Source organism: Apodemus sylvaticus, chromosome 1 (assembly GCF_947179515.1).
Source record: "Apodemus sylvaticus chromosome 1, mApoSyl1.1, whole genome shotgun sequence".
Lineage (NCBI taxonomy): Eukaryota > Metazoa > Chordata > Mammalia > Rodentia > Muridae > Apodemus > Apodemus sylvaticus.
The window spans coordinates 93,612,524-93,639,087 of NC_067472.1; the positions used below are offsets into that span (position 1 = coordinate 93,612,524).

At 46.4% G+C, this 26,564-nt stretch overlaps 1 protein-coding gene across 1 annotated transcript in view; it reads right to left on the reverse strand.

Moving 5' to 3' along the window:
- Positions 1 to 554: 554 nt before the first annotated feature.
- The window catches only part of Mical2 (microtubule associated monooxygenase, calponin and LIM domain containing 2), a 189,494-nt gene continuing 163,484 nt past the window's right edge, over positions 555 to 26,564 (reverse strand). Inside the window, exons 31-36 of the mRNA XM_052201087.1 lie at positions 21,898 to 21,986; positions 18,544 to 18,624; positions 15,865 to 15,958; positions 5,950 to 6,052; positions 2,090 to 2,163; positions 555 to 860 (exon numbers count right to left, since the gene is read on the reverse strand). Coding sequence (XP_052057047.1) covers positions 676 to 860; positions 2,090 to 2,163; positions 5,950 to 6,052; positions 15,865 to 15,958; positions 18,544 to 18,624; positions 21,898 to 21,986 — 626 coding nt within the window. The 3' untranslated portion in view covers positions 555 to 675. The remainder of the gene's footprint in view (positions 861 to 2,089; positions 2,164 to 5,949; positions 6,053 to 15,864; positions 15,959 to 18,543; positions 18,625 to 21,897; positions 21,987 to 26,564) is intronic.

Consider the following 26,564-nt stretch of genomic DNA (forward strand, 5'->3'; position numbering starts at 1 on the left):
TATATTATATTAAGGCTTATAAATATACCTGGTAAATTAAATTCACCCTGGATTGAATTAACACCTGCTATATGAGTTATTGGCTTTATTTAATCAGTAATCTCAGGGTTTCTCTGCTTTCTCTGGAAACACAATTTAAATATTAAGCTAATCTTTAAACTGCTGCTGCTGGGCCCTGACATTTGAAAACTGGTCAGCCATGCAAAAAAGACAAATACGGTCGTATTAATGAAAAGGCATTTCTTAAAAGTCTTAAAACATGTAACTCAATGAACAAAGAAAACGACTTTGCAGGGAGAAGACAATGCTGGTCGGCTGCCTAAGACACCTCTGCTCTTAGGACTGGCTCTTGGGCACTGCCGAGGTCAGGGGCCTTTCTCATGGTTGCAGTATAGTCTTTGGGGAAAAAAAAATCTTGGGAATATACCACACACATAAGGCTGTTTGTGTTTTAGAGACAGGATCTCTTTATATAACCCAGGCTATCCTAGAACTCACAGCACTCCTCCTGCCTCAGCTTTTCTCAACAGGGATTAGAGATGTGAACTACCATATGCAGCTCATAAAAGAAACATTTTTTTTATTATTATTATTTAAGCAGTAGGCTCTAAATTCAGTGACTGGGTGGGAAAGTGTGGTATTCTTGGCTCTCTGGCATCAGTGGGGAAGGGCACCTTAAGTCCTGCTGAGCTGACAGCCTCTGGAGAGAACAAAGTTTTCAAAGTGTTGGTCTTGGGTTCTTTCTTTGACACGCTGTTCCTCTAGGGAATCCACGAGCTTGTTTCTTTGCTCAATCACCTGCATCATCTCCTTAAATATTTCTTGCTCCTCCTTTAGATCATTCTCATCTTTCTGGCCCTCTAAAGAAAAGAATAAGGAAAAAAAAATCAATGCTCGGCAAAGATTGGGGTCAAGGGAGTTCTTAGCATAGGCGTTCACAATGGTTCTGGGCCTGTTATATCCTACGGTTACAAGGAAGTAAATTTAACACCAAGGAGCCACCCACAAGGCCACAGAGAAAAGTAGGTGCTTTGTGTGGGAGTCAGCTCAGATTTCACCTGGAGAATATGTATGGACACACTCGTGTGTGTGTGTGTGTGTGTGTGTGTGTGTGTGTGTGTGTGTGTGTGTGTGTGTGTGTATGTGTAGGGAACAGGCGCTTGAGAGAAAGAGAACTTAATGTAGCCATACCCTGTCAAGCCTTGACCTTCCTCCCTTCCAAGGGGGAAACTGAACAGGAGAAGGCTGTTTTCCTAAGCACATCTGAGCCACAGCAAAGCAAACTGCTATCAGTGGCTCCTATGCCACTGAGGGCAACCCTCTGTCATTCGTATGTAATGATACATTGTACCTTTTGCTTTGTTTTAAACATTCCGTGTATATGTGTATGTGCACATGTGAGCATGTGCATATGTGTGCACGATCTCCTGTAGCCCAGGCTGGCCTCGGATTTGGCAGAGAGCTAAGACTGGTCTTGATTCTCCTGCCTCTCCCTTCAATGAACTGGGATTATAGGCATGCACCACTACGACATGCACGCGGCAGTCTAAGGACATCTTGCAGGAGTTGGCTCTCATCTTCTACCATGTTCTAGGCAAGGTCTCTCTTGTCTTTGTTCCTGGGATTACAGGCGTGCACCACTATGGCTGGTTTGTTTATCTTTCTTAATAGTGCTATATTGTGTGGCCATACAGGGTTTCTTAGAAATAGAAATGGCAGGGCAGATAAAGGTACTTACTATCAGGTTTAATGGTCTGAATTCAAATTTTAGGACCTACATAGTGGAAGGATAGAAATGACTCCCACAAACTGTCTCTAAATTCCACATATGTGCTATAGCATGCACGTTCCCTACCCCCATGAATAAATAAGCAAAAATGTAATTTTATTAAAAAATAAATCTAGCCTGAGCTGGGTTTGGTGGTACAAGTTTAAGGCCAGCCTGAGCTACAGAGAGAGGGAGGTGCTTTGCGTCTACCTCTGGTTCTCAGGTTGGTGGCTATGTAAGGTGGCGTGACTCTTCACTCCTAGCTGTATTGTAGCATGACTTGTGTCTTTAGCAGGGGCCCCAAATGTACCTCATACTCACCATCCTTGAGCATTTTCTGTCGTAGTTTCTGCTCCAGCCTGCTCTGATGATCTTCTAGTTCTAGTTCTTGGGCCCTGAGTACAAGAAAATGTTCCAGCCATTAACAGGGGACTGTGTGGAAACCCGAATGGAGTTACTCATAGCCCAGTACAGTCTTTTTACCCCATTCAAACTGGCTTTTAATATGTCTAAATAGAAGGTATTGTCACTGTTGGGACCACCAGAGGTACCCAGAAAGATGGCTGAAATGTGCTGGGTTTGAGAGACGATGAGTTTGTCTCTCAATGAAATGTTCTGGGTTTGATGAACAGAGGGAAGCTGAAGGCTACCAAACTGCTCTTTAGGGTTTGCCTCTCTGGGGACCAGCAGAGCACAGGATGGAGCCGAGTCCTCTTGGAAGGTCAGCTGGGGACTTGAATTTTGAGCCTGGGAATAACCCAGCCATTTCCTACTGTTGATCATCAGATGCTGGCCCATGCATTGTTGGGGAGACTTCTGATGCCTCTGTGAAGTTCATCAGAGAAATGAGGACCTAGGCAGATGTGGTGATGGCGAGAGGTGATAGTTTAGGTCACGTGATCCTCAAGACTAGAGAAAGTAATGGGTTGAGAGAAGCACTGGGTGTCCCCCAAGGGCTCGTTGGGTACAGCAGCACACGTACCCTCACAGAAACTAGAGGGTAATAGAGAAGAGGGGGCTAGGGCCACTGCTCCTGGGCCACAATGAGGCCAAGGATCAGGAATGGGCCCTCTATCCCTCCTGTTGGGACTTTCTCTTCCAGACCCAACCTATGTTTTCATGTGTCCCTGTGACAGTGCTGAGGTCACTCTACTCTACCTTTGTTGTCATCTCTTTTCTTATTTCACTTCTTTATTTTTGAGATGGGGCTTTATGTAATTAGTACAGGCTAGCCTCAGACTTGCTGTGTCCCAAAGAATGACCTTGAATTTTTGCTCTGCCTGGCAACCCCTCCACATACATGCACCTTTACCTCCTTGTTCATACAGGTCTATGTACAAAGCTGGTACTATGGGTGTGTGCTGCTACAGCTGCGGTGTTGGGGGCTGAACCCAGGGCTTCATGCATGCTAGGCAAGCCCTCTACCAGCTGAGCTGTGCCCCCCAGTCCTGATACTACTTTTACTTCTGTTTGGGCTAAAGTTTTGCTTTATTACTGGCACTGACCATCTCTGGGCCCTCTCTCTAGGAGCTCAGAGGTGGTGGCAGCTCAGATGGCATGGAGAATTCTCTGGGGGAAGCTTAGTGGCATGGAGGCTGCTATAGAATCAGCTTCAGTGTCATGTTGAAGCCCTGTTGTTCCTGGGTGGCTCGCAGCCAATGGCTGGGCATCATAGAGATGTGAGAGCTGACATGGTTGCCAGCACTCTGATGGGCTGTTTCCAGTCTGATGTTCCTGTGCCTTGGCTGAGACCCAGAGCTACATTACCTCTGGAAATCCTCCTTCTCAAGTCTCTTTCCTTACTACTCTGTTTATATATATATATATATATATATATATATATATATATATATATATATATATATATAATCAGAACTGGGGTAGGGGCCCAAGGCTCTACCTCCACCCATCTCCTGCTCTTTACCCTTCACAGGTGTCATCCTCAAGGAATCTCACATACCACTCATTCTGCCTTAACTTCATATCCCGAAGAGTCTGCCTGGATACATCTATCTAAGATATCACTCCTTGTTCATACAGGTCTTCTCCAACCCAAACCTATCCTTCCATGTGCCTCTGTCCAGTGCACATACCCTGGCTGTCCTAGTGGACTTCTTGTGGAGGAGAAGTTCTCTCCTTGGCCGGTGTACTCTCTAGGGAAGCTGCTGTCTCTAGCTTGTAGCCATAGCTAACTCCTCTCCTCCCCAAGACAGACTCTTTTCTCCGTCATGGAACCCTTGATGACTTTCTTATTGCCATCACGCCTTGTGTTCCCTTCTCAGCATCTCCCCCAACCTCCAAAGTGCTTGGATTCTAGGCTTGCATCTCCATGCCTGGCTATGGCCTATTTCTATAGAAATCAGATGAGTTTCTGGTATAAAGAAGGTGTTCTTGATAATCTGTTGGAAGGATTTTATAATTCAGACCTAGCCCCAATGCAGACTATATGGCTACATATAAGGACTTTGTAGTTAGGCAGATAGGGACACACTACTGAATTCCTCTGAGGCTTATACTTGTCAGCTAAACAACAGTCTAGAGGCAAATGATTGCTAGAGAGGATCCGCTTTCCCCATGCCTGGCATTCCCTTCCTTGTGTCTGGAGAGGAGTGAGTGTAACTCTGGCCTCCTCCTCTAACCCTCCCATCCCCACTCTCAGGATGAGGCATGTTCACCTCAATTTTCCCCTTCTCTCCCAGGCTTAGCCTATCTTCAGCAAGCATTGGGGTTTCCTTGGATTTTGGTAAAACTTCATAGTGCTGACGTTATCAATCCTTTAGGCTGCTGGTTCCTTGTTTGGTAGGATGGGGGGCTGCCCTGTGCACTTCAGGAAGAAAGTTTAGCATCCATTCAATCACAGCCCCATGTGTGACAACCAAACACATCTTCCTGGTCTTTGCTATATAGCTTCTGGGGATACCCTACCCTTGAGACCCAAGGTCTAGGAAAAAGCCTTTCCCCTAAGGATCAAGTAGGGCCACTTTTTTCATTAGGTAGACATATTCAGTTCTGAGATTTGGGTACTGTAATGGGTTGAATAGGAAAAGCATGTCCACATCCTAGCCCTGGAAATAGTAAATGTGATGTTATTTAAAGGGGGTCTTTGCCAACACTGTTAGGGGCCTTGGGATGGTCACATTTGGATTATATCATTAAGGTGATAGCTTAGTGAGAGAAGACTCTCTAAGAGACAGACATGGAAGAGACACGGGCACACAGAGAAGGCTGGGTGGAGACATAAGGTGCTGTAGTGACATAGCCATCACCAAGGAATGGCCGGAGCCACAAGAAGTGGAAGAGGCAAGGAAGGGAGTCCCTGTGAGAGCATCCAGGGGAATGAGGCTCCCTCCGCGCCTTCATGTGGCCTTCTCGCTTCCAGACTAGGGGAAGACATTCCTATTGTGAGTCATGTCCTTGATAGTAGCTTAGAAACTAGTTAGTCAGCCTGCCCGGCCTCAGCCATTAGGCACTATTAATAACGTGTGTAATATTTGGATGGCTTGCCTACCTGTCACCTGGTTCAGAACCCTGGCAGGGAAGAGTGAACCACCTCGAAGGTCCCCAATGACCTCTCAGGGTGGAGTAAAAATGAAAACGCCCAGCACAATTCTGGAGCTTAGTGGTTTATACTCACTGCTATTTTCTCTTCAGAATCATGGTGGGTATGGTACCCCTTTGTCTGGTGCAGAACTGTGTGATGAGCCGTGATCTTTCTGACCATTTGACAAGGTTACCAGCCCTTTCTCCAAGAAGACACACAGATCCAAGACAGGCAGGGTTCAGCCCTTCCTTTGTTAAAACCACCAGGAAATAGTCAGGCCTATTCCCCATGGTTCACACAGAGGGGCCAAACACAGATTCCCTACTGATGGTGTGTGTGTGTGTGTGTGTATGTGTGAGGGGGGGCGGTGGATGGGCAGGAATGGACTGGCTGCCTTCTAGCTCCTGACCTGCTACTGAAGTCTATTTTAGCCACTGAACTCTGCAGAGAGAGCAGAGAAGTAAAGACTCTTCCCACTAATGCCAGCATGATATGCAAGACACAAAATACCAATTTGCTTCAATCACTGTTCCGTATGCACAAAGAAGAAAAACCCTGGGACTCCAGCCAAGGACGGTGAGCCACCCGCTCCTGCTCCCAGGCTGTTAGCACTCACTGTTATCTGTGTTGCCTTACTTACATGATCAGTAGCTCCGACTCATATCGTATTAATTTATTCTTCTCCAGGACCAGCTTAAACCATTCCTGCAAAAGCTGGGCTTCGTCCTGTGTCCCTGAATCTGCTTAAGAAATCAATGGCAAATGGGTTAGATTGGCATTTCTCGCCCCATGATCAAGCTGCTTCCGAGCCACTTTAGCGGGCCATGTTTATGGCAAGCAGGGCTCAGCAGGAAAGCAGTTCCTGGCACCCTGTGGATGCCTCAAGGTCATGGGCATTGCAAATGAAACCCACCCGTGGCTGCTCTGGGGGAGTCCTTCTGGGCATGGAGGATATGACTACTTCAATTCCAAGGTCGCATGCCCGAGATGACTAATGTCCTTACTAGAAAGGACTCATCTTGTGTGTCCTAATCGTGTGTCCATGAAACTGATGTATGTTTCTGCATCAGAGAAGCCCTAGCTGCTTGCTGGTGACCTTTGCTCATCCTCTTTACCCCTCTGCAAATCAAGCTCCTAAGTGCCCAGGTGGTGTGTGGTCCCTTCCTAGGCCAGGCATGCTCACACCACATTCGATCAAAGGCTGGTGATTGGCATTTTGGTTGTTTCCCCCTGAAGAAAAGCCAAATGATGAAAAAATGCAATTAGGATTGAGTCTCACCAGAGATAAATTTGTATTCCTATGTCATTACAGTATAGATACTCCCCTTTATCGAATAGAGACATAATTGTGTACCAAGTGCAGGCCAGTGCCCACAGAGTCCAGAAGAGGATAACTCAGATCCTTGTGAGTTGCTGTGTGGTACCTGGGGTCAAACTTGGGTTCTCTGGAAGAGTAACCAGTGCTTATAGTTACTAAGACCTCTCTCCAACCCCTGATTCAAGATTGCAAAAGTATTCTATTGATTTGTTTTATACTAAAGTCAGGGGTTACATGATTGCTATATTAGCTATCTCAAGACATTTGGAGAGGGTTCTGTGTATCTACTGAACATTAATATTGTCTGTTAATCTTTGTGACCAGATCAACTCAAATCACAACAAAGAAACCTTCTGGAAATAAAGAGGTGGGGAGACTCTCACACCTTTGTCCTGTGATCTACAGTTACAGACATGGCTTTTCACAGCCCTGAAGTTCATATTCACTCACAAAGGAACTCTGGCTTTTCACAATAGTGATGGTGATGTGTGCTTTGTGTTTGGTTTAGGTAGGGAATCCTTTCCTTAACTCAGTTCAAGACTTCCGTATGCATCTCATTAAGTACCTTCCTAAGCTGAGGGTGGGGAGGGACACCTGACATCTCAGCACATGGAAGGCTGTGGCAGGAAGATCACCATGAGTTCAAAGCCAACATAGTAAGTTCCAGGCCAGTCTGACTGTGTAGCAAGACTCTGTCTCAGAAGATTAGCGACTAAAACTAAAAGAAATTAAATGCCACCTTGTTTGTTTTTCTGTTATAGGGAAATCTTTTGACTACTTTACCCATTTGACAAATTTTTTTTAAAAAACATTTCTGCATGGGTGAGTACATGAGTGTGGGTGCCCTGGGGGTCTAGATGAGGGGCTTGAATGCCCTGTGGTTGGAGTTTTAAGTAGTTATGATGTGAGCATTGGGAAATTAATTCCTGTCTTCTACAAGAGTAGTACATACTTATAACCTTTCCTCTGTGGGGCACAAAATTTAAAAATAGTAAATTCTTTGAAAAAAAAGAATCTAAATTTACAGGTCTTCCATTTTATCATCTATTCAGAGTCAATTTCTTCTAGATGTTTGTTTAACGTTTCTATATTAAGAACCATTTTCCACGATAGAGAAAACAGAAAAGCTGCGAGTTGGAAATGCTGTCTCTCCTTATCGTCTAACACGATACCATCTGCCACCAGCCCTGGGCTTTCCCTTCCTTGTCCCCAATCCAAAAGACACAGCTTTAAAGCACTATTTTACTGTTTGCAAAGAATCTTCCGGTTTTGTTTTTCAGATTCAGTCGCTCTGCTACATGGACCCGCCTGATCCAGCTAGGCGATGATCTTTACCTGGATGTGTCCCTGTGTCCCTGTGTCCCTGTTTCCATCTTATGTGTCCTTCTGGAATTCCTGTCATGGCAGAGACATTTCCTAGATGTTGTAGTGACTTCCCCCAACATGTGTGGAGCAAACACAAGATGACCTGAGCTACTTAATTTTCCTTTATCAGCAGACTAATTGGTGATCTTATTGGCTTTGGTTCAATTTTTTAAGCCTTCTGTTCTTTAGTAGACAGAGTCCTTTTGGAGGAATCTGTAGATATAGCTTCTTGTAAAGGTTTACAGGTGTTAAGGTTTGAACATACAATATCACTTGGAGGCTCATGTGGCTGAACACGTGATCTCTAGCTGCTTTGAGAGGCTGTGGAACCTTCAGGAGGCCAAGGCTGGTTAAAGGAAGCAGGTCACTGGGGCCAGGCCTTGAGGCTTTATTGCCAGGCTCCACTTCCGGTGTCCTCTTCCTGAATGCACATTCCATGTGACCAGGCACCAAGCTTCCCCCTCTCTGCCATCGCTGCTTTTCAACCAGCGTGTCTTCCCCGCAATGATGCACTCAATCCTCCTGAAACTATAAACCCTTATGTTTACCATGTCAGGTATTTTATCACAGGAGAGTAACTAAGATACCAGGAAACCTGCTTTCTTAGTGTCAGATACTGGGAGATCTTGCTCTCTTAATTCCAATAGTGAACTGAAGTATTCGTCCCACAATTTCCGCTTACTGATTGATTGTCCCCTATCACATTTTGCTCTCCTGGGTCCTGGGAAGCTTAGAGAGCATTATCTCTCATTGTGGGTATAGAAGAATGGAAAGGGCATAGACTTCCAGGTCAGTCAGGCTTGTGATATTCTTCAAGTCATTTCCTATCTCTCTGCCTTGGTCTTCCCCACGTTTTGAAATGAGGAGGCTGGCGGTGCTACCTCCTGTGTTGGTTAGGGATGCTAAATGAGGGGTGTGGGAAAGGCTTAGCACAATGCTCTCTGTACTTAAGTAACACTTCAGTGAACCATCCCTTTGCAATACTCCTCAGTCTGTCTCCTTGTGTCTACGTGTACATCTTCATAAGGGTTGGTTTCTAGTCATCTTTAAAACTCAGATGGTTAAAAAAAAAAGAAAGAAAAACCATAAAACTTTGTCTTCTAACAACTTGAAGCCACCACCAACAGCACCGTAGTGGTAGTTTTATTTTTCCTGCTTATACAATGGAAATGCCTTCAGTAGCATGGGCCATCTACAAAGACGTGACTATTTCGTGCCTATCCAGGTTCCTTGCTTTCCCATGTCTACCATTGTTCCAGGGGCTTCAGCTGTCACAGGCAAAGCCCTTCCTCCTCAGAGCAGTGACTCCTGACCTGGGGCTAGGCTCCAGCTGGAGGGCTGTGCCCAGAAGGCAAGGTGGCTTCTGGTCATGACCCGGACAGTTCAGTTATCTGACCCTTCCTCTTCCCTCTGCTTGGGGCTTCTGGTGCACTCCTCTGCTCCTGGACTTATACGGGATCGTCTGAGACACGCTGGAAAGACTTCACTTGCCATAGTGAGATCAACACTTAGTGTCTGGGCATGCTGCCCCGCCCTCAGCTCTTGGGAGGTAGAAGGAAGAGAATCACGGGTTCAAAGCCAGCCTGGGCTACATGAGATTTTTGTCTGAAAGGTAGGCCAACCAATCAACCGACACAAAACTAAAGCTTAACACAAACCAACTTGTTAATTGTCATTTATAGTGACCTAATTTTGCCCAAAAGAGCTCTCAAAACCACAGAGCAAATGGTGTCAGTCTCTACTGAAATTCAGTGACCCTCCACATCAGATTCAAGTGACCACACCTGGCATACCCGAGTCTTTGCTTACCTGGGCGTGGCTGGCATACAGTGTTCAGTTGTTTGTTTTCTGAATATAAAAATAACCAAAAAATGTACAATCTGCTTAAAGCCATGCTGGTTTTGTGTGCTTTCCTCTTGAAGTGCTGCCATTCCCCAGTGTGGATTGGTGTGTGGTTTTACCGGGTCCATTCTTGTTTGCTGTCTGGCTCAGAATTAATTCTTCAGATGTGATTATTTTTTCCCCTCCTTAGAATCTGTGCTAATTTACTGTTAGCTGCAATTTTGGTGACACACTGGATATGCTCACTGCTGCTTGCTGGCATTAGAGTGGAACCACCATACACTGTGTGGGGACCTTCCTCAGACTGCGGGGGTTTCAGTCCTGCCTTCTATACTCTGGATTTTGTTTATACACGGCAGGCAAGTGCTTTACCAATTGTGCTACATGTCAACCCACGTCTTCTGACTTCTCATGAGCTCTCGGCCCAGTTCACAAGGGATGGCTTCACAGAAGTCTCTATCGGCCTCAGGCCCCGGAGCTTAGAGTATAACTGTCCCCACAGCTCCTTGCATACTTCAATGATGATCCGCAGATGTTCAGTGGAGGGTTTGGGGAATAAGTTCTATTGCTGAAAGACTTTTTTTTTTTAAATCCTAAGTAGATACTGAAATTTTTATTACATTTATTTGTTATTGTGTCTGCACACACACTTGTGAGGGGCTGAAGACACAAGGGAGTCAGTTCTCTCCTGCCACCATGTGGGTCCTGGGGACAAAACTCAGATGGTCAGAACAAAACTTGGTGGCAAGTGTCTTGAGCCCCCCAAGCCAGCTCACTTGGCCATGGGTATTAAGGTTTTTCAGATGATCTTTGCTCGTGTATTGAAAACATAAGGTTTTCTTAATTTTTAGCTTGGTGGTTATAAAAGCCACACTTGATTATCTTATTTTTCAATGAGTTGGTTTCATGTTCACTGAATCCAATTATTTTATCTTTTGAACCTCTGTCACATCTTTGTCTGCCCTGATTATTTCTCCTTTGCTTGTTTTATTTTAAACAATCAATTTAAGATTATCTCTAGTCTTTCAACACAGCCCTCAAAGAGGTCAGGGACCAACCTTTTGACATTGTGACAGGATGCTGATATTTACAAAGTTTACACCAGATAACTACACATGTGAGAGACCTAACAACAAACCATCAGCATCACGGTGTAAGTTTATGATTTGTGCTGGGCTGCATTTCTAGCTGTCGGTGGGCCCATGCGGCCCATGGGCCATAAACCTGATACACCCATGTCTTCAGGATAGCCACTGAAGCTGGGAACGGCGGGGACATGTAATACATGGTTACTGATATTGTGAATAAGGCTGTCTTCTGTGCAGTGTGAGATATGTGTGTGTGTGTGTCTGCCAAGTGTGCAATGCACAAGGTTTAAGCACCTTAAGCCTGGGCTTCTCCTGTGACTCTACAAGAAGAGAGTCGTGTGCAGCTCAGACCCCCATGCTGCACGGACTGTATAACCCACTCATTTACTGCTTGGTATAAAGGCTGCTGTGCTCTTTCTCCTGGGCTCCCTAGCTATGGCACTAGCTTTTATGTGTTATTGGAACCCACTGTGCCACACCCTGGGACCTGGGGACAGGCCTCTTGTGCCACCATGATGCCGCGCCTTCTGCTAGTGGGGTAAGGAAGCACAAGCGCCACTTCGTGGACTTCAGCGAGGCCTTCTATGGATTTGGGGGAAATCGGGTCAAACCATTTGCTTGCTTCAGTACTTCTGGGTTTGAGTGACTCCTGGAAAGCCCCTGTAAGGGTACGGCTCTTTTCTAACAATATTCTATTTAAATACAGTGTTAATATTTCTTTCTGCTCCACCCTATGGTCCACCTGTGCTGGACAGTCGTAGAGATCTTATTCCCCCCTTGATCTGATTCCTGGAAATCCTCGTCAGCCATCCCACGTGGTCGATTTCCAGTAAGCAGATCAAGAGGGGAATAAGATCTCTAGTATGTGGCCTTGAACTTCTCATCCTCCTGCCTCAGCTTCATGAGAGGATTACAGGCTTGAGTCACTAAGCTTGACTTCCTTCAAGATTCGTATATGGACAAACGTGTAAAATCCGTGGACTATATTATATGCATGTAGAAATCAGCTTAAACTCATCTGGAGGAGAGAGTTAGTTACAAATGTATGTGACTGGCCCGCCCACCTGCCGGTCCGCCCGCCCCAGGGCCCTCTTGCCCCCACCTCCTCAGCACCAGGATTGGGATGCTACATCATGGGTTTTATGAGAGTGTGGGGATTGAACTCTGGTCCTCATCTTCTGTTCCCTGCCCCACCCTTATCATTCCCTCTTTCATCTATCTCTACCATCTCTAGAAGGAGGGTTTGTTTATTAGTCCCATTTTACAGATGGGAAATTTTGACAGAATAGAAACTGCAGAATGCTGGTGATGTCAAGATGCATTCAGGGACTCCTGACTCATCCCTGTGCTCTGTCCAGAACCCCTCACTGGCACGTAAGGCAGAAAATTGGCATTTCTTGAGTTCCTCAGCAGCAAAAATGGAAACCACAGAATAGCAGACAAATTACTTCCCTTTTCTTGGCTGGGAGGGCCATTAAATGATTCATAATGTATGTGCTACTGCCCTCTGCTGGCAGCCTCCAGCATCTACATTGTTTTTGCTCTCCGTGTGAAGGAGAAACTGCTGGCTGAAGAGAGCAAGGCTGTGGGAGCTGGACCCTGCTCACCCACCTTCCCTGGGAATAAACCTTTCACCCTTTGAGGGCCCCTCTCCTTCTGCATTTGATTTCTCCTGTGTCCAGACTTGGAAAGAGAGCTCAGACTCCACCAGACTACCTAGACCCGCATGGTAGTCTCTTGAAGGGACATCTTGTGATTCTAGCGTTAAACACTGTCTAGTGTCTCAACCCAGACAAATCCAATTATTCAGACAAAGTCAGGTCTGACTATTCACAGGTGGTGGGACATAGGGCATCCAGGTCATGAGTATGTATGTGTGACTTGGGCACAGGGGACCACAGGAGTTCTGCGCTGCCTTTGCCGAGATACCCACCACATGCACAGACATCCTGTGTGTCTTGATTTGTCATCTGGGTGGATGGTTAGATCTCTGCTTCACTTTGTTCCCTTTTCCTGAACAAATTGGGGCAAGGGGACCCTATGCTGCTGTGGGGGAGGGGCAACTCACTTCTGATTGTTGGGGGAACAAAAAATTAAAAGAAAGCCAAAATTGTTGTCATGACAATAAAGAGCTCATTTTGCTCAGACGTCAGGGTCCTTGGCCTGCACCCCCCCCCCCCACCCTGCACCCCTGCACAGTCCTCTAATTCAATGGGCCTGATGAATAATTCCCAGGCACAAAAGACCCTTTTCAGGCTGCCCCTAGTCATTATAGAGGGGCCTCGCCTAACTGTCAGCACATACTCCTTGTTTGCAGGCCTGCCTCTAAATTTGGTTATTCACAACCTTGATGACTCAGTAGTATTGCCTAACTGTGATCATTGTCTAATTATCCTAATAATACCTATTAAATAATTCTCATTAAATCACTTGAATGGGAGCAGCAGAGGCCAGCTCAAATACAACTTAAGCCAATAAAGCACTGGTCATTCGCTGAGCAGCAAGGTAATCTCTTCAAAAGACTGTATAGACTGTCGCGCCACAGAGGGATACGACCACTGCCAACTGTACGTTAGCAAGTCTTCATTTTGGTGGCCTGGTTAAACAAAGCTTCCTCTTGGCTTACTCTGAGGCTGGTCTCTGTGACCTGACTTTATTTGTTTGTTTGCTTATTTATTTATTGTCACTAGCTCCTTGTTGGTATCCATCTGTCACCTTCACAAGGACATCCAGTGAGAAAAAGACCTGTAAACCTAATAAGGTAACTAGTTTACTGGGAATAGGAAGGGAATGAACAGAATCCATCTTTTGGCTGGCCTGATTCACCTTTGACAACATTGAAAATTGGCCGTTCTGTAGGTATGGCTCCAAATAGCTTCCCTTTTGGAGACTGGAGAAGATGTTCAGAACAAGCCTTAAACATTTGCTGTTTATAATTTAAAGCTTCTGGGTATTGAGAAGTGATGGGTATTTCCTTTAAAGTGTCTTGTGCGCACAAGAATGTTCTGCAGAATATTGGGTAGTGTTTGCTGACTGTCTCCATGTATGAAAGACGTGGACAGATGACCTGGCACTGTGAGGGTTAGCTCACTTTCCTGGTGAGGGATCTAAGAGGTTGAGTGAGTGATTTTCCAAGGACTAAGCCCACCCAAAATAGGTAGCATGAGACCCCAGACCTCATCAAGCGTCCTAGGCAAGCACTAGACCAGCCGAGTGACATCCCTTCGCTACCCAGTCTTCATGAAGGGAAACAAATTTAAATACAGAGTTCATGTGTGTGTGTGTGTGTGTGTGTGTGTGTGTGTGTGTGGTGGAAGGTGTGTATGTATGTGTTTGTGTGTGTGTGTGCATCTCTCTCTCTCTCTCTCTCTGTGTGTGTGTAAGCCAAAAGTCAACACTGGACCTCCTTCCTCAGGTGCTGTCTACCTCGGGTTTTGAGCCTGGAGATTGGCAGTTAGGTTAGGTGGGCAGGTCAGTGAGCCCCAGGGATTTGTTTGTCTCCATTTGCCTCAGTCTGAGATTGCATGTGTGAGCTGCCACACCCAGTGAGTTCTGGAGACCAAACTCAGGGTCTCACATCTGCACCACAAGCACTTTACCGGCTGAAGACCTCCCTGGCCCAGCAAAAGGCTCTGTGACATCTGCAAGTCACAGCTCCCACTGTGCCCCATATCAGCAATGCTTCAGTAACAGCACTAAGACACACCCCCTGGCTGACTGCTTCTTTTCATTTCCAGGATGCTCACTACAAGGAGAGGTTCCTAAAGATGGATATTAGAGCTTCCTCGATTTGGAATAGTATTACACAAACCACCAAACAAGGGCAGTTCACTCCACCAGAATTCCTAAGTGTGTCTGGAGAGACATCAGTGACTGCATCCAAGCCAGAAGGAACAGTCATCATTGTAGCAAAAGGAGTCTGCTCTAGTTGATCTGTTGCAGGCTCTCTGCACAAGGAAATATATTTGTGATCCAGTAAGAAAAGGAACACATTGTATTCTGGCTTCTGCATCACTGTAATCCCTGGCCTAGAGCTTTTTTTTGAGAATTGTGTGTGTGTGTGTGTGTGTGTGTGTTGTGCATGCACACTCCTGCATTTGTGTGCTCATGCATATGGAAGCCAGAAGTTGATGTTGTGTCTTTTCCTAGGCCACTTTCCACTTCATTTTTTGAGTCAAGCTCTCTCATTGAATCTGGAGCTTATTGTGTTAGCTGCACTAGTTGGCCACAAGTTCCTGGGATCTCCTGTCTTAGCCTTACCAGAACTAGGATTATAGCTATGTGTTGCTCTGAACAGATTTTTACATGGATGCTGGGGACTTGAACCCAGGTCCTCATGCTCGCACAGCAAGCACTTTACCCAATGAGCCATTCCCTTAGAAACCAGGATTTGAACTCTGGCCTTTACTTCATAACAAATATTGCTTGAACTTTATAACAAATATACCTCCTGGACTTTTCTCAACCTCTGAGTTTCAAAGATGATTCATGCAGAGAGACAGTGTCAGAGGATGCCCAGGGGGAATTTCAGACCAAACCGGCAGTTCCGTGTTTAAAGTGTGAGGCATGGGACTGGAGAACTGACTCATCCGTTAAGAACAGTTGCTACTCTTCGAAGGACAAGGGTTCGATTCCTAGCATCTCCAGGGCCCCTAGCAGCCATCTGTAATTTCAGCTCCAGGGAATCTGAGGCCCTCTTCTGGCCTCTGTGGGCATTGCATTCAATGGTGCACAGACATACATGCAGGCAAAACACCCATACACATAAAATAAAAATAAATAAATCTTTTTTTTTTAAAGCATAGGCAGTAGATTTAGTACCATTTGTTCATGTTGACTTATCCCTTGTAGGTGATGCGTCCACTCCACCATGCAAGCACAGTGCTACTCACGGACTCTAGATCCAGACCTCCACCCTGAGAGAAGGACCTGCCCACTCTACCTGTTTCTCCTCTCAGCACCTTCTCCAGCTTCACGCCCTGGATCTCTGACATCCTCTGCCGCTCCTCCACCTCCTCCAGCTGTCTCTGGATGGCCTGCAAGACCAAGAGCACACGGCGTGAGGGAGTTCTGTGGGTGTGGGAGCATGGGAGGGTGACTGAGCCTGCGACTAGCTGTCACCTGAGTTGTTATTGCCCTGATTCACCTGGCAGGGTTGCTGAAGCTCCCCAGCGCTGGAGCTTGTCGCCTTTGTCCTCAGGATGAGCCACAGAGCAGAGCATCTACGTGTGTGCAACTGACGTCCACAGAGGAGTCAAAACTGCCCGCCACACTGGAGTCCTGGGGGAGAGGCCCCTGCCCTGGCTAGAGGTCCTCGTGAGTCCTGAGTGTGACCATGGGCTCGGTGGCCAGGGCTGTCTCCTCAGCACAGGTTGGGGGCTCAGGTTCTATTTGCAGGAAGGAACAGCTGACGCCCAGAATAGGAAAACCTGGGCCCACTTGGATCAATGTTCCTTTTCAGATCATCCTGTATCCCACCTTAGGTACAAATGGCACCCGCCCTTTGCCTTGTGCCCCTGGCTGAGCCCAGGGTGCTGCTGTGACAGAAGTACCTGTAGATCTGTCATCATCCAGTTATGAAGGTGGAATACCAGGTGCTGCCCTCATAAGATTCGCAGCTCACACTCTCTGGACCCCTAAGCACTTGCTGAGTTTGGGGTTATGCTTGGGTTTGGGAGGCACGCTTACTACCCCTGCTAGCTGTTACTCTCTTGGAGTCTCTTAGGAAAGTTGAGCAAGGTTATTATTTATTTAGTTAATAAACTTTGTTCAACTCCACCAACCTTCTGTGCTTTCAAGCACCGGGCTACCCAGGGCATAGCCTTTGGCAGGACAGACCTTACACACAGCTGAAGAGGAACAGTGAAGAAACCACGAACCATCTGGGCAGGTGGTGCATCTCTGTGCTTCCCTTTCCTCCTATCTCCCGTCCTTCTAAGTCTCCCCTGGAATCACAGGTATCCCCAGCACCAAGAGATCCCCATTCAGGAACCTGAGCTGCCACCTGGCTCTTCCTGCCCCAGACACCAGTGTTCAAGCCTGAAAAGATGGATGGGAATTCTGTTGATAACAGAGCTCTTCCCTGTTGCTCTTGAAAGTGGACTGTATCTTGATAAAGCCATCTTTTTTTTTTTTTTTTTTTTTTTTTTTGCCGCTAAGGCATAGAGTCACTAAGGAAGGGAGACAGAATTTTATGATGGATCACCGTGTAGCTACAGCTGTGAGGTTGTTTGATTGTTTTAGAGACCAGGTGTTTTAGAGACCAGGTGTTTTAGGAGCGCATTGAGGCTACAAGGGTAGAGCCCTGATCTAACAGGCCTCCTACCCGTGTGAGTAGAGGAAGCGCTCCCCAGTCCCTTCCCCTCACACTTCCAAAAGACCACATGAGGATGCAGTGGGTAGGTGCTGCCTCCCAGGCAGGAGCAGAAGCCTTGGCAGAACCCCAGCCTGACGCGCCTTGCTTGATCTGGGTTTTTCAACACCCAGAAAAGAAATATCCGTTGTTTGAGCCACCTAGGCTCTGGCCTGTGGTGGAAGTCGGAGCAGGCACACACAGTGCTCATTCCCCAGAAGCCCACTCATTAACGCCTGGGTTCCCAGCTGAGGGCTCAACCCAGGGGCAGGGAAGCTTGCAGAAGGTGGGCTCTAATAGAAGGAAGTTTTGTCTCTGGGGGTGTGCCCATGAGGGAACATGAGGAACGCCTCCTCCCTCTCTCACACTCTTGTCTGGAGCCATGAGAGAAACTCCACTCCATACTGCCATGATATGGTCTCCCCACAGACCCAAAGCAGAATGGGGCCAGCTGACCAGGGACTGATATGACTGACCCTATAAATCCAAACAAACCCCTCCTATCTTAAAGTCAATTGACTTGGGCATTACAGTAACAGAAGACTGACTAGTATACAGGACTCCATGGCCAGAGAAAAGGCACAGCGGTGAAATAGAATGCTAAATAGATTAACAGGCGTTCTAAATCCTTATACACTAACGTGCAACTGTTCCTCAGACTAGACTCAGAGCCCTAGCAGAGATGGACGATGTTGACAGTGTTGGCTTTATTTTACTTGTCTGTGATAGAGTCACACAGATCAGCGTGGGCAGAAAAGCTTGGAGTAAAATCATCAAGCTAGGAAGTCCTAGGTGCTTAGGCTTTGAACTAATCCTGAAATAGTCAGACCCCAGCAGCCACCAGCTCAGCAGGGACTCAGTCAAGGAGCTACCAGATGACTTCTGTCTTCACTGAGGACAACCTGAGGTCACCACTTTGGGGAATAAGGGTTCATGAAGATGGCCAAGGCCAGGAGCTAGCCTCACTTTGCAGGACACAAACCTGTGGATGAAAGGTGACTCAGATGGGCTCCTCGTACCAGAGCCCTACTGGGGATTAGGCCAGGACTTTCAGAAAGGTCACACTCCTGGTTCTCAGAGAAGGGAGGAGGCCTATCGCTCACCCATCTCCCCAAGAGCAGGATGACTCCTGAAAGACTTTCCCACCCATGCCCTGGGGCTTTCACTCATGCCCTGGGGCTCTCACTCATACCCTGGGGTTCCCACCCATACCCCCAGGGCTCCCACCCATGCCTTGAGGCTCCCACCCTTCCATGTTTACTTCCTGACCTGAGCCTTATGGAGTCTTTTCAATTCTTCTTGCTTAACTAACTGCTTCTCCAGCTTCCTTCTTCTTCTGGGTATCTTCTCCTATACAAACCAATAGAGGAAAAAATGACTAAGGGAAAGGGGTTAAAGTTTACCAACCCTCATCATAGCCTTCTGTCCTCTCTACACATAGCTCCAAGCAACTGCAGAGACATGAAAGCATCCAACAGGACTCTTTGTAGAGATGACAATGACCTGTTTCTGTACCATGTGAAACATGAATGCCTCTATCAACATGTGGCATTGGAGTTAAGCTGTGAATAAAAAATGAAGTTAAAATTTCATTTAACTTTTGCATCACAACTGCCATCATCATCATCATCATCATCATCAGCAGCAGCAGCAGCAGTAGCAGTAGCAGCAGCAACCTTACAGAGACGCAGTTTCACAGTATAGCCCTGACTGGTCTGGAACTTGCTACATGGACCAGGGTATTTTTGAACTCAGAGGTCTACCTGCCTTTGTCTCTCAAGTGTTCTGTCTCAGGGATGAAATTTGTTCTTCTAGAATTTTTAGAATCCTTTAGATATTTGGGAGGAAATCTTGGCTTTTAAGTCCCAACGTGGATCTCTTATCTTTGTTTCTGGAGATAGGATGGGGAGGGAACCTCTATTAATCAGCGAGGATCTTTAGAGGAAATCTGGACCAGGGTGAGAGGTGCTAGGTTTCACGGGTGCTTTCTGCCCCAGGCAGATCTCACTCAGCCCATGTGGAGATCGGGTTGTTTTACAAGCATCTCAGCAGCATCCACCACATGACCCCACGTTGTAAATTCTAGCATTTGTAGAGTGTTGTGTGCCAGACCATGAACTAATTACTTCATGGTGTCTCCTTTATTTCTCAGGTGGTACATCTCTACAGATATGGACAACAAAATTTAGAAAGTCAACCTGCCCGAACTGAAACAATTAGTAATGGGCAGAGCTCCGGACTGAGCCCAGGTTGAGTATTTCCCCGTCGGCAACCCTGCCTTTCCTTATGTCGTGTAACATACTAGGCAATCAAGGACCCCCCACCCCTACCCACTTTGTGGTCCTATAGTCCCATAGAAGTGCCTTTGTCCTTGAAATGGAGACAATTGGATGCAAATTCTGGTGTTTGATTAATTTTTGGTCAACTTGATGCATGCTGGGACATCTGGGAAGAGGAAACTTCAATTGAGGAAATGCTTCCCACAGATGCTCTGTAGGAGAGTCTGGAAGACATTTTCTTGATTGATGACTGACATAGGATAGGGCCCAGCTCACTGTGGGCAGTACCACTCCTAGGCAGTTGGTACTGGATTGTGTAAGAAAACGGGCTGACCAAGCCAGTAAACAGTGTTCCTCTGTGGCCTCTGCTTCAGTTCAGGTTGCTGCTTTTAACCCTCGTCCCAGCTGCCTTTCATGATAGACTATAAACTATAAGATGAAACAAACCCTTTCCTCCCCAAAGTTGTGTTTGGTCATTGTGTTCATCACAGCGAACTAGGACATCTGGAGAGGGGTAGACCACATCAGTGTTGTGCAAACTTCCAGAAGCATGCCCATCCCCACAGGGTTCGGCTCAGTGGCAGAGTGTTTGCTGAGCATGTGTGAGGTCCTGGATTTGATCCTCAATGCCTCAATGGATGAGTGTGTGTGTGTGTGTGTGTGTGTGTGTGTGTGTGTGTATCAGAACCCAAGGTTGGGGATAGAAAGTCATTATTATCTTCTATTTAAAGTATGTTTTAACAAATACTCGGGTACCCTTATACATGATTTATTCTTCTCACTCCACAGGGATGCTGTAGGAAGTCAAGAAAAGAAGCTAAGGACCGGGCAAGAAGAGAGTCAGCACAGGAGGAGGGACCAGCCAAGGGTCAGTGCCATAACTCCTATCTCCTGCCTCCTGCCTCCAGCCTCCTGTGCACCTGAATAGACTGTTGTGGCCCTCGGCTGGAAACACAGATCTGAATGCAACCAAACAGAGAACCCAGAGGCCAAACACTTTCTTCCCCATTTGAAAGCTTTCTGGAAGAGTGGGGCCCATCAGGAGGTGGCATGGGCATGCTTTACTACCTGTCACTCTGAAGTGACAATTAGCCATGTGCTAGGCCAGCAAGATGACAAAGGAGCTGCTTGTGGGGTTCTCTTGGGATATTATGGCCTTGCTACTTCCACAAGCCAGTGGTAGCCTTGTCTTTCTCCATGAGAGTAAAGAACATGGAGGCTGGGATCTGTCTCATTTGAATACAGAATTAACCCAGGGTCATTTGAGAGGATGAGGGGCAGTAAGGAACCCCCAGAAATCAAGATAACGTAATTCACATAGAAATCATTTCTGGTGAGGATTCAATGAACTCAAGAAGCCAATAAGTAAAAGAAATTCTTGCCCTCCCACCATGTGTGTGTGTGTGTGTGTGTGTATGCATGCAAACTCACTTGCTCACATGCACCTTAGGGAGTTGGAGAACTCCCACTTCACCCCTTAACTTAAACTGAAGTCAAAGCTTCCCTTGCTAGATGTAGAAAAGTCAAGTATGGGTGAATAAATTTGGTTCTCCTATTTATCTTCTCTGCTCCAAAACTATAAACAGCAGCAGAACAGTGAGCTGCTCCCAGGTCCACCCCAGAAGCATGTGAGAGGACCAGCCATTCAGGACTCCACCCCTCAAGTCCTAGGGGACAAATTCAAGTCCCATGCTTGAAAAGATGACAGTGAGCTTCTGGGGCAACCGTGTCTCTGTGTATTAGACATATAGACACATCTACAGACACATGACAACGTGTTTTCTCTGCACTGGTATGAGAGATTTGGAAAGTGCTCTCCAGACATATTAACATCAAAGGGGGTGGCCACCTTTGCCGTGGCATGCAGATTGTTCATCCACAGTAGGTGCGTTGGTGTGCAACTTCTTGGTTCTTTCATAGCTCTGAATAGAATAAACATAACATTTTCCATGCAATCTGCCTCTAGTGCTTCTTAAATGAAGTTGTGCTTTCCCTTGGGGAAATACACATCTGCTTGTTGAAATTTTTCAATGGCTTGCTTATTGGACCACATATTAAACCCACTTTAAGCACTGCATTTGCCAAATGGTTTCAAGTCACTATGTCTTCTTTTTTCCCTTCCACCATATGAGATGCTGAGGGTTTTGTCTTTAAGAAGACAAATCTTGGGGAGGGGGTGGGGGTTCCAGATGTTCCAGATATAAAGAAGGGTACTTGTCAGATGCGATGTGGCCTGATCTTCATGAGGACTTCTGCAGCTGGAGGCCACATTGGCTCTGAAACCAGGATGGGTAAGGAGCCCCAGCCAGCTCAGGCCACTATATGGTGTCGCAAGTGATGTTACCTTTATCCCTGAGGAAAGAAGGGAGTCATCTTCCTCTGCAGAGGATGAGGTGGGAGAAGAGGTGGCCTCTGTCACTGGAGTTCCAGGGCCTGCAACAAGAACGGGAGAACTCACCAAACTGCTGGCTTCAGTTCCTGCTCCGAGCCTCACAGCTGCCTCTCTCCTCTCCCTTATGCCATTCGCTTCCGGCTGCCCACCCCTCACTGCACCTGCCGGGGCCTGGGAAAGCGGTACCTCAGGGCCGCTGAAAAGTTGGCCCTCCACGTTAATTACATTTCTGGATTCCTGCCAAGAACTCTGCAGCGGCTCTTCTCACATTCAAAGCAAAGCAAAGCAAAGCAAAGCAAAACAAAACAAAACAAAACAAAACAAAACAAAACAAGGTATTATGCAGAAATCAAGGAAGTCCTTAAACACCCTTTACTGGGGCAGGATCCTTGCTTACATTGCTTTTGAGTCCAAAATCTATTTCGAGAATGCATATCTGAAGTTAGCTGAGTTACCTCAACGTTCGGGGTAAGGCTTGTTCTACAGAGTAATTGAATGCAAAAAAAAAAAAAAAAAAAAAAAAAAAAAAAAAAAAAAAGTCCGAGCCAGCTCTTAAACAAATCGCCCTTCTGCGGCTCACAGCATCTGGCACCCATTTTTACTACACGACATCTGCTCAGTGTAAAAGAGCTGGCGTCAGAATGTCTGGTCATAGAAAAAAAAATCCCAAATGTAATCAGAAGCAAAAGGACCCTAAGCCTAAGGATTTTATCACATAGCCTCATGCAACATAAATATTTCATTAATTATGGCTAAACAAATGCCACTTTTATTTTCCCAACTTGCAGATATTATCACATCATGGAAGGGATGATTCAAATGCCAGGAAAAAGCAGTTTAAGATAGGGACGGCCCAACAAAGCAGGGCCCGTGGGGAAGCTAAGCCTGAGGAGCCAGGCCAAGCTCCAAACACGAACTGGATGGCCCAGGCCCATAACGCGCCCATGTTGACCAAACTCCTTTCTGTGATCTGGCTGAGAACCAGGTGAGGTGGGGCTTCCAGGTGCCACGGGAGACTTTAGGTTTTCCCAGCAAAAACATCTGCCCCTGCACATACACCTGAGGGAGTGTATGCTAACTCCAGGCTTAACCTGCTCCGATCGCTGCACAGCCAAACCAGCTAGAACTTAGTCATGGGAAGGGATGCTACAGTGGCAGCTGGGGTCTGCATGGAACTGTGGAGTGGGTGGGGAGAAAGGAGGGAAAATAATTCCAAGTCAGCTAACATCCTCTCCAGCCTCCCTGTAATTTTCAACTATTCACCCCAGTGGGAGCAGCCAAGTGTTACAAAATAAGGGTAATTTTAACCTCCAGCAACACATTTACATACGCTGTTATTCAGAGCAAAATAATACAAAACATGCTATAACAACCCACCCTCTCAGGGGAGGGAGTTTGCTGTTTTCCACTTTAATTTGCCAGATGGGAAATCTCAGGTAAAGACAGAATGGGAGAGTGGCGTCACTGCAGGAGGAGGCTGTGCTCTCTTTGAGCAGAGATGCATCCTGCCTCCAGCCACTAAATTACCCGGTGGGGGGTGGGGCAGAGCCACTGCGTGCTCACTGCATGTCGGAGCTCCAGGAACTGACTTTATACCCTACTGGCATGATTCCTACCTGCAGAATTGCTACGGAAGAGCAGAGACAATTAATCCAAGCCCCAGATGGTACCTGGTGTATGGGAGGTAGCTATCGGGATGGTTAGAATGTTTTGTTCACTACTCTTCTCGTTGCTGTGACCAAGTATCTGATATGGAGGAACTGAAGGGCTGGAGACCGGCTGACAAAGCACTTGTTTAGCATGCGGGAGGCTCTGCTCTAGATCCGCAGCACTGCCCTTGAGAGACGGTGGGGGTGGGGGCAGGAGGACAAGTTCAAGGTCATTTTTGGCTATATGGGGGTGGGGGTGGGAGTGGGGGTGGGGGAGGGGCTTTGAAGTCAGTCAAGCTGAGATTGACTCAAAAAAAGAAAGAAAGAAAGAAAGAAAGAAAGAAAGAAAGAAAGAAAGAAGAGAAAAAAACAGAAAAGGCAATTTGAGGAAAGAAGGGTTGCTTTGGCTCACAGCTTGAGGAAACCACCCATCGTAGCAAGGCAGGCATGTTGGTGGAAGGCTGCTCACTCACCTCTGAGTGTCACGGGAGCAGAGAGAGACGAATGAACGAAGAACAGTGAACGCTGTCTCGCACTCCTGTTAGTCCCCGTTCCTCAGCCCACTAGCTCAGCCCACTGATGGTCCGCATTCAGGGTAGACTTTCATTCCTTAGCTATGCCTCTTTAGAAACATCCTTGCAGCTGACCCAAAGATGTGCCTCCTAAATGTCTCTACTCCAGCCAAGTTGACAATAAACACTCAGCACCATAATTATCCTCACCGCCTTCATTGCTATCATCCATTCAACAACACTTTCTACAGTGTTACTAAAACTGCCTAATTGACCCTTATTTATGGGAGACATGTAAGGGGAGAGTTGCGAACTTTTTCTAATTTCCAAAAGGAAGCGATGGATGCTGGCCATAACCGATCTCTTCCACCTCAGTTTTGTGCCGTCGACCTCTCCTCTGCCCTTGGAGGGCCAACTACGCTGAAGTTCACTTTCCGTTTGTAATTTTAAAGCGCATGGCAGCATCACTTCACTATGCCAAGTTAGCGCAACTGATTCCACGACTGACCTCCTGCCAGAAAGCTGGGGCATTCAGGACAAAACATGTGAAGCATCTTTCCCCAGAGATCAACCAACAGGCAGCAGAGAAGAATGTAAAAGAGTAGAAACCCACGCCGGACGGACATCCGGCAGCCACAGATGCCTTCTGCCCTCGAGTCCTTTCCTAACCACAGACAGAAAAAACTCAAACTGCGCATAGTAGGTTCACTGAGTTGAAAGGCAGTTCAGAGTTTGGTCAGGCAAAGGCAGCAGCACTGTGTGGGTAGAAGCTCTGGAGAGGAGGAGGGAATGCTGGGAAGTAAGAACTTTCAAAATCAGTGTAAAAGTGCATCTATGGCTTAACATGAATCCAGAGAGGCAGAAAAGGAACCGACCTGGCTAGGGATGTAACCTCAGGGTTCAACCCTCCCAATGCTGTGACCCTTCAGTACGTTCCTCATGTTGTGGTGACTTCAACTGTAAAGTGATTTCATTGCTACTCCCCAACTGTAAATTTGCTACTGTTATGAATGCACTGTAGTTTTGGAGACAGAGGGTTGACAAGGGGGTCATGACCCACAAGTTGGGAACCACTGCTCTAACACTTTCACAGAGGGGCAATGTTCAGATTGTTCTTTGAGGAGCACACACACCTGGCACTGGTAGAGATCACAGGGAACCTTTACTTTATTACCAGGGATAGTCTAGTGGTAGAGTAATACGTATCATAGACACACCTAAGAAACATAAAGATAAACCTCGGAAGGAACAGAGTGATTTTAACATTATTCTACTGCTTTTTAAACATTCTTTATTCCTCATTTAACATTTAAAAAACCATCCTAGGCACTTTTCAATATAATGTTCATAAAGTCTATCAGTTGGTAAACAATGACTAGGCACACACACACACACACACACACACACACACACACACACACACACACACACACGGGGGGGGGGGGGAGGGGCACAAAGGTTAGTTTGATAAGCAAAAGAAAAATTCAACAATAAAAACAGACCCAGAAGCCGGGTATGGTGGTGCACACCTGTAATCCCAGCACTTGGGAGGCAGAGGCAGGTGGATTTCTGAGTTCGAGGCCAGCTTGGTCTACAAGAGTGAGTTTCAGGCCAGGCCAGCCAGAAACCCTGACTCAAAAAACAAAAAACAAAAAACAAAAAACAAAACAAAACAAAAAAACCCAGACCCAGAAACGACTGATATAGTGAAATTAACAGTCAAGTATTCAAAATTATGATAAATATGCTGAATAAGTTAGAAAGTATGCTACCAAACAACACTGAGAACTAATAATTTAGTAAAGTAGCAGTATATACTTCTTTCCTTCTTTCTTCCTTCCATTTTTCCTCTTCCCTCCTCTTTCCTTTCTTTACTTACCCTTTCTCCCTCCTTCCCTCTCTCCTTCCTTCCCTCCCTCCCTCCCTCTCTCCCTCCTTTTCTCCTCATCTTCCCTCCCTTCCTTTGGCTTGGTGCTGAGAATTAAGCCCAGGGAATTTTACATGTTCAGTTTGAGTTCTATTGCAAAGCCACATCCTCCACGCCAGTCAGAAGCATTTCTGTCTAGTCACACAAAACTATATGAAACTACATGGAACTACAGAAACTCATCATAGAAGCAGAGAATCTAATCAAATGCAGGTCACCAGAACTAGCAGGTGATGGTGGGGGCTGGGGAGATGTTCAAAAGACAGGAAATTTCAATTCAATAGGATCAATATTAAGAGATCTATTATATAGCATGGTGATTGTTAGTGTTTCAATAGAAAACATACCCCATAGACCTGTGTGTTTGCACAGTTGATCTAAAGGCGCTTTTGGAATCTCTGGGAGGTGGAGCCTATTTGGATGAAGAGGACCACTGTGAGCATGGTTTCTGGCTCAGTTACTTTGTTTCTTGCCTGCTGATGTGATGATGCAAAGGGCAGCCTTCAGCCCCACTACCTGGGTGGACACTGC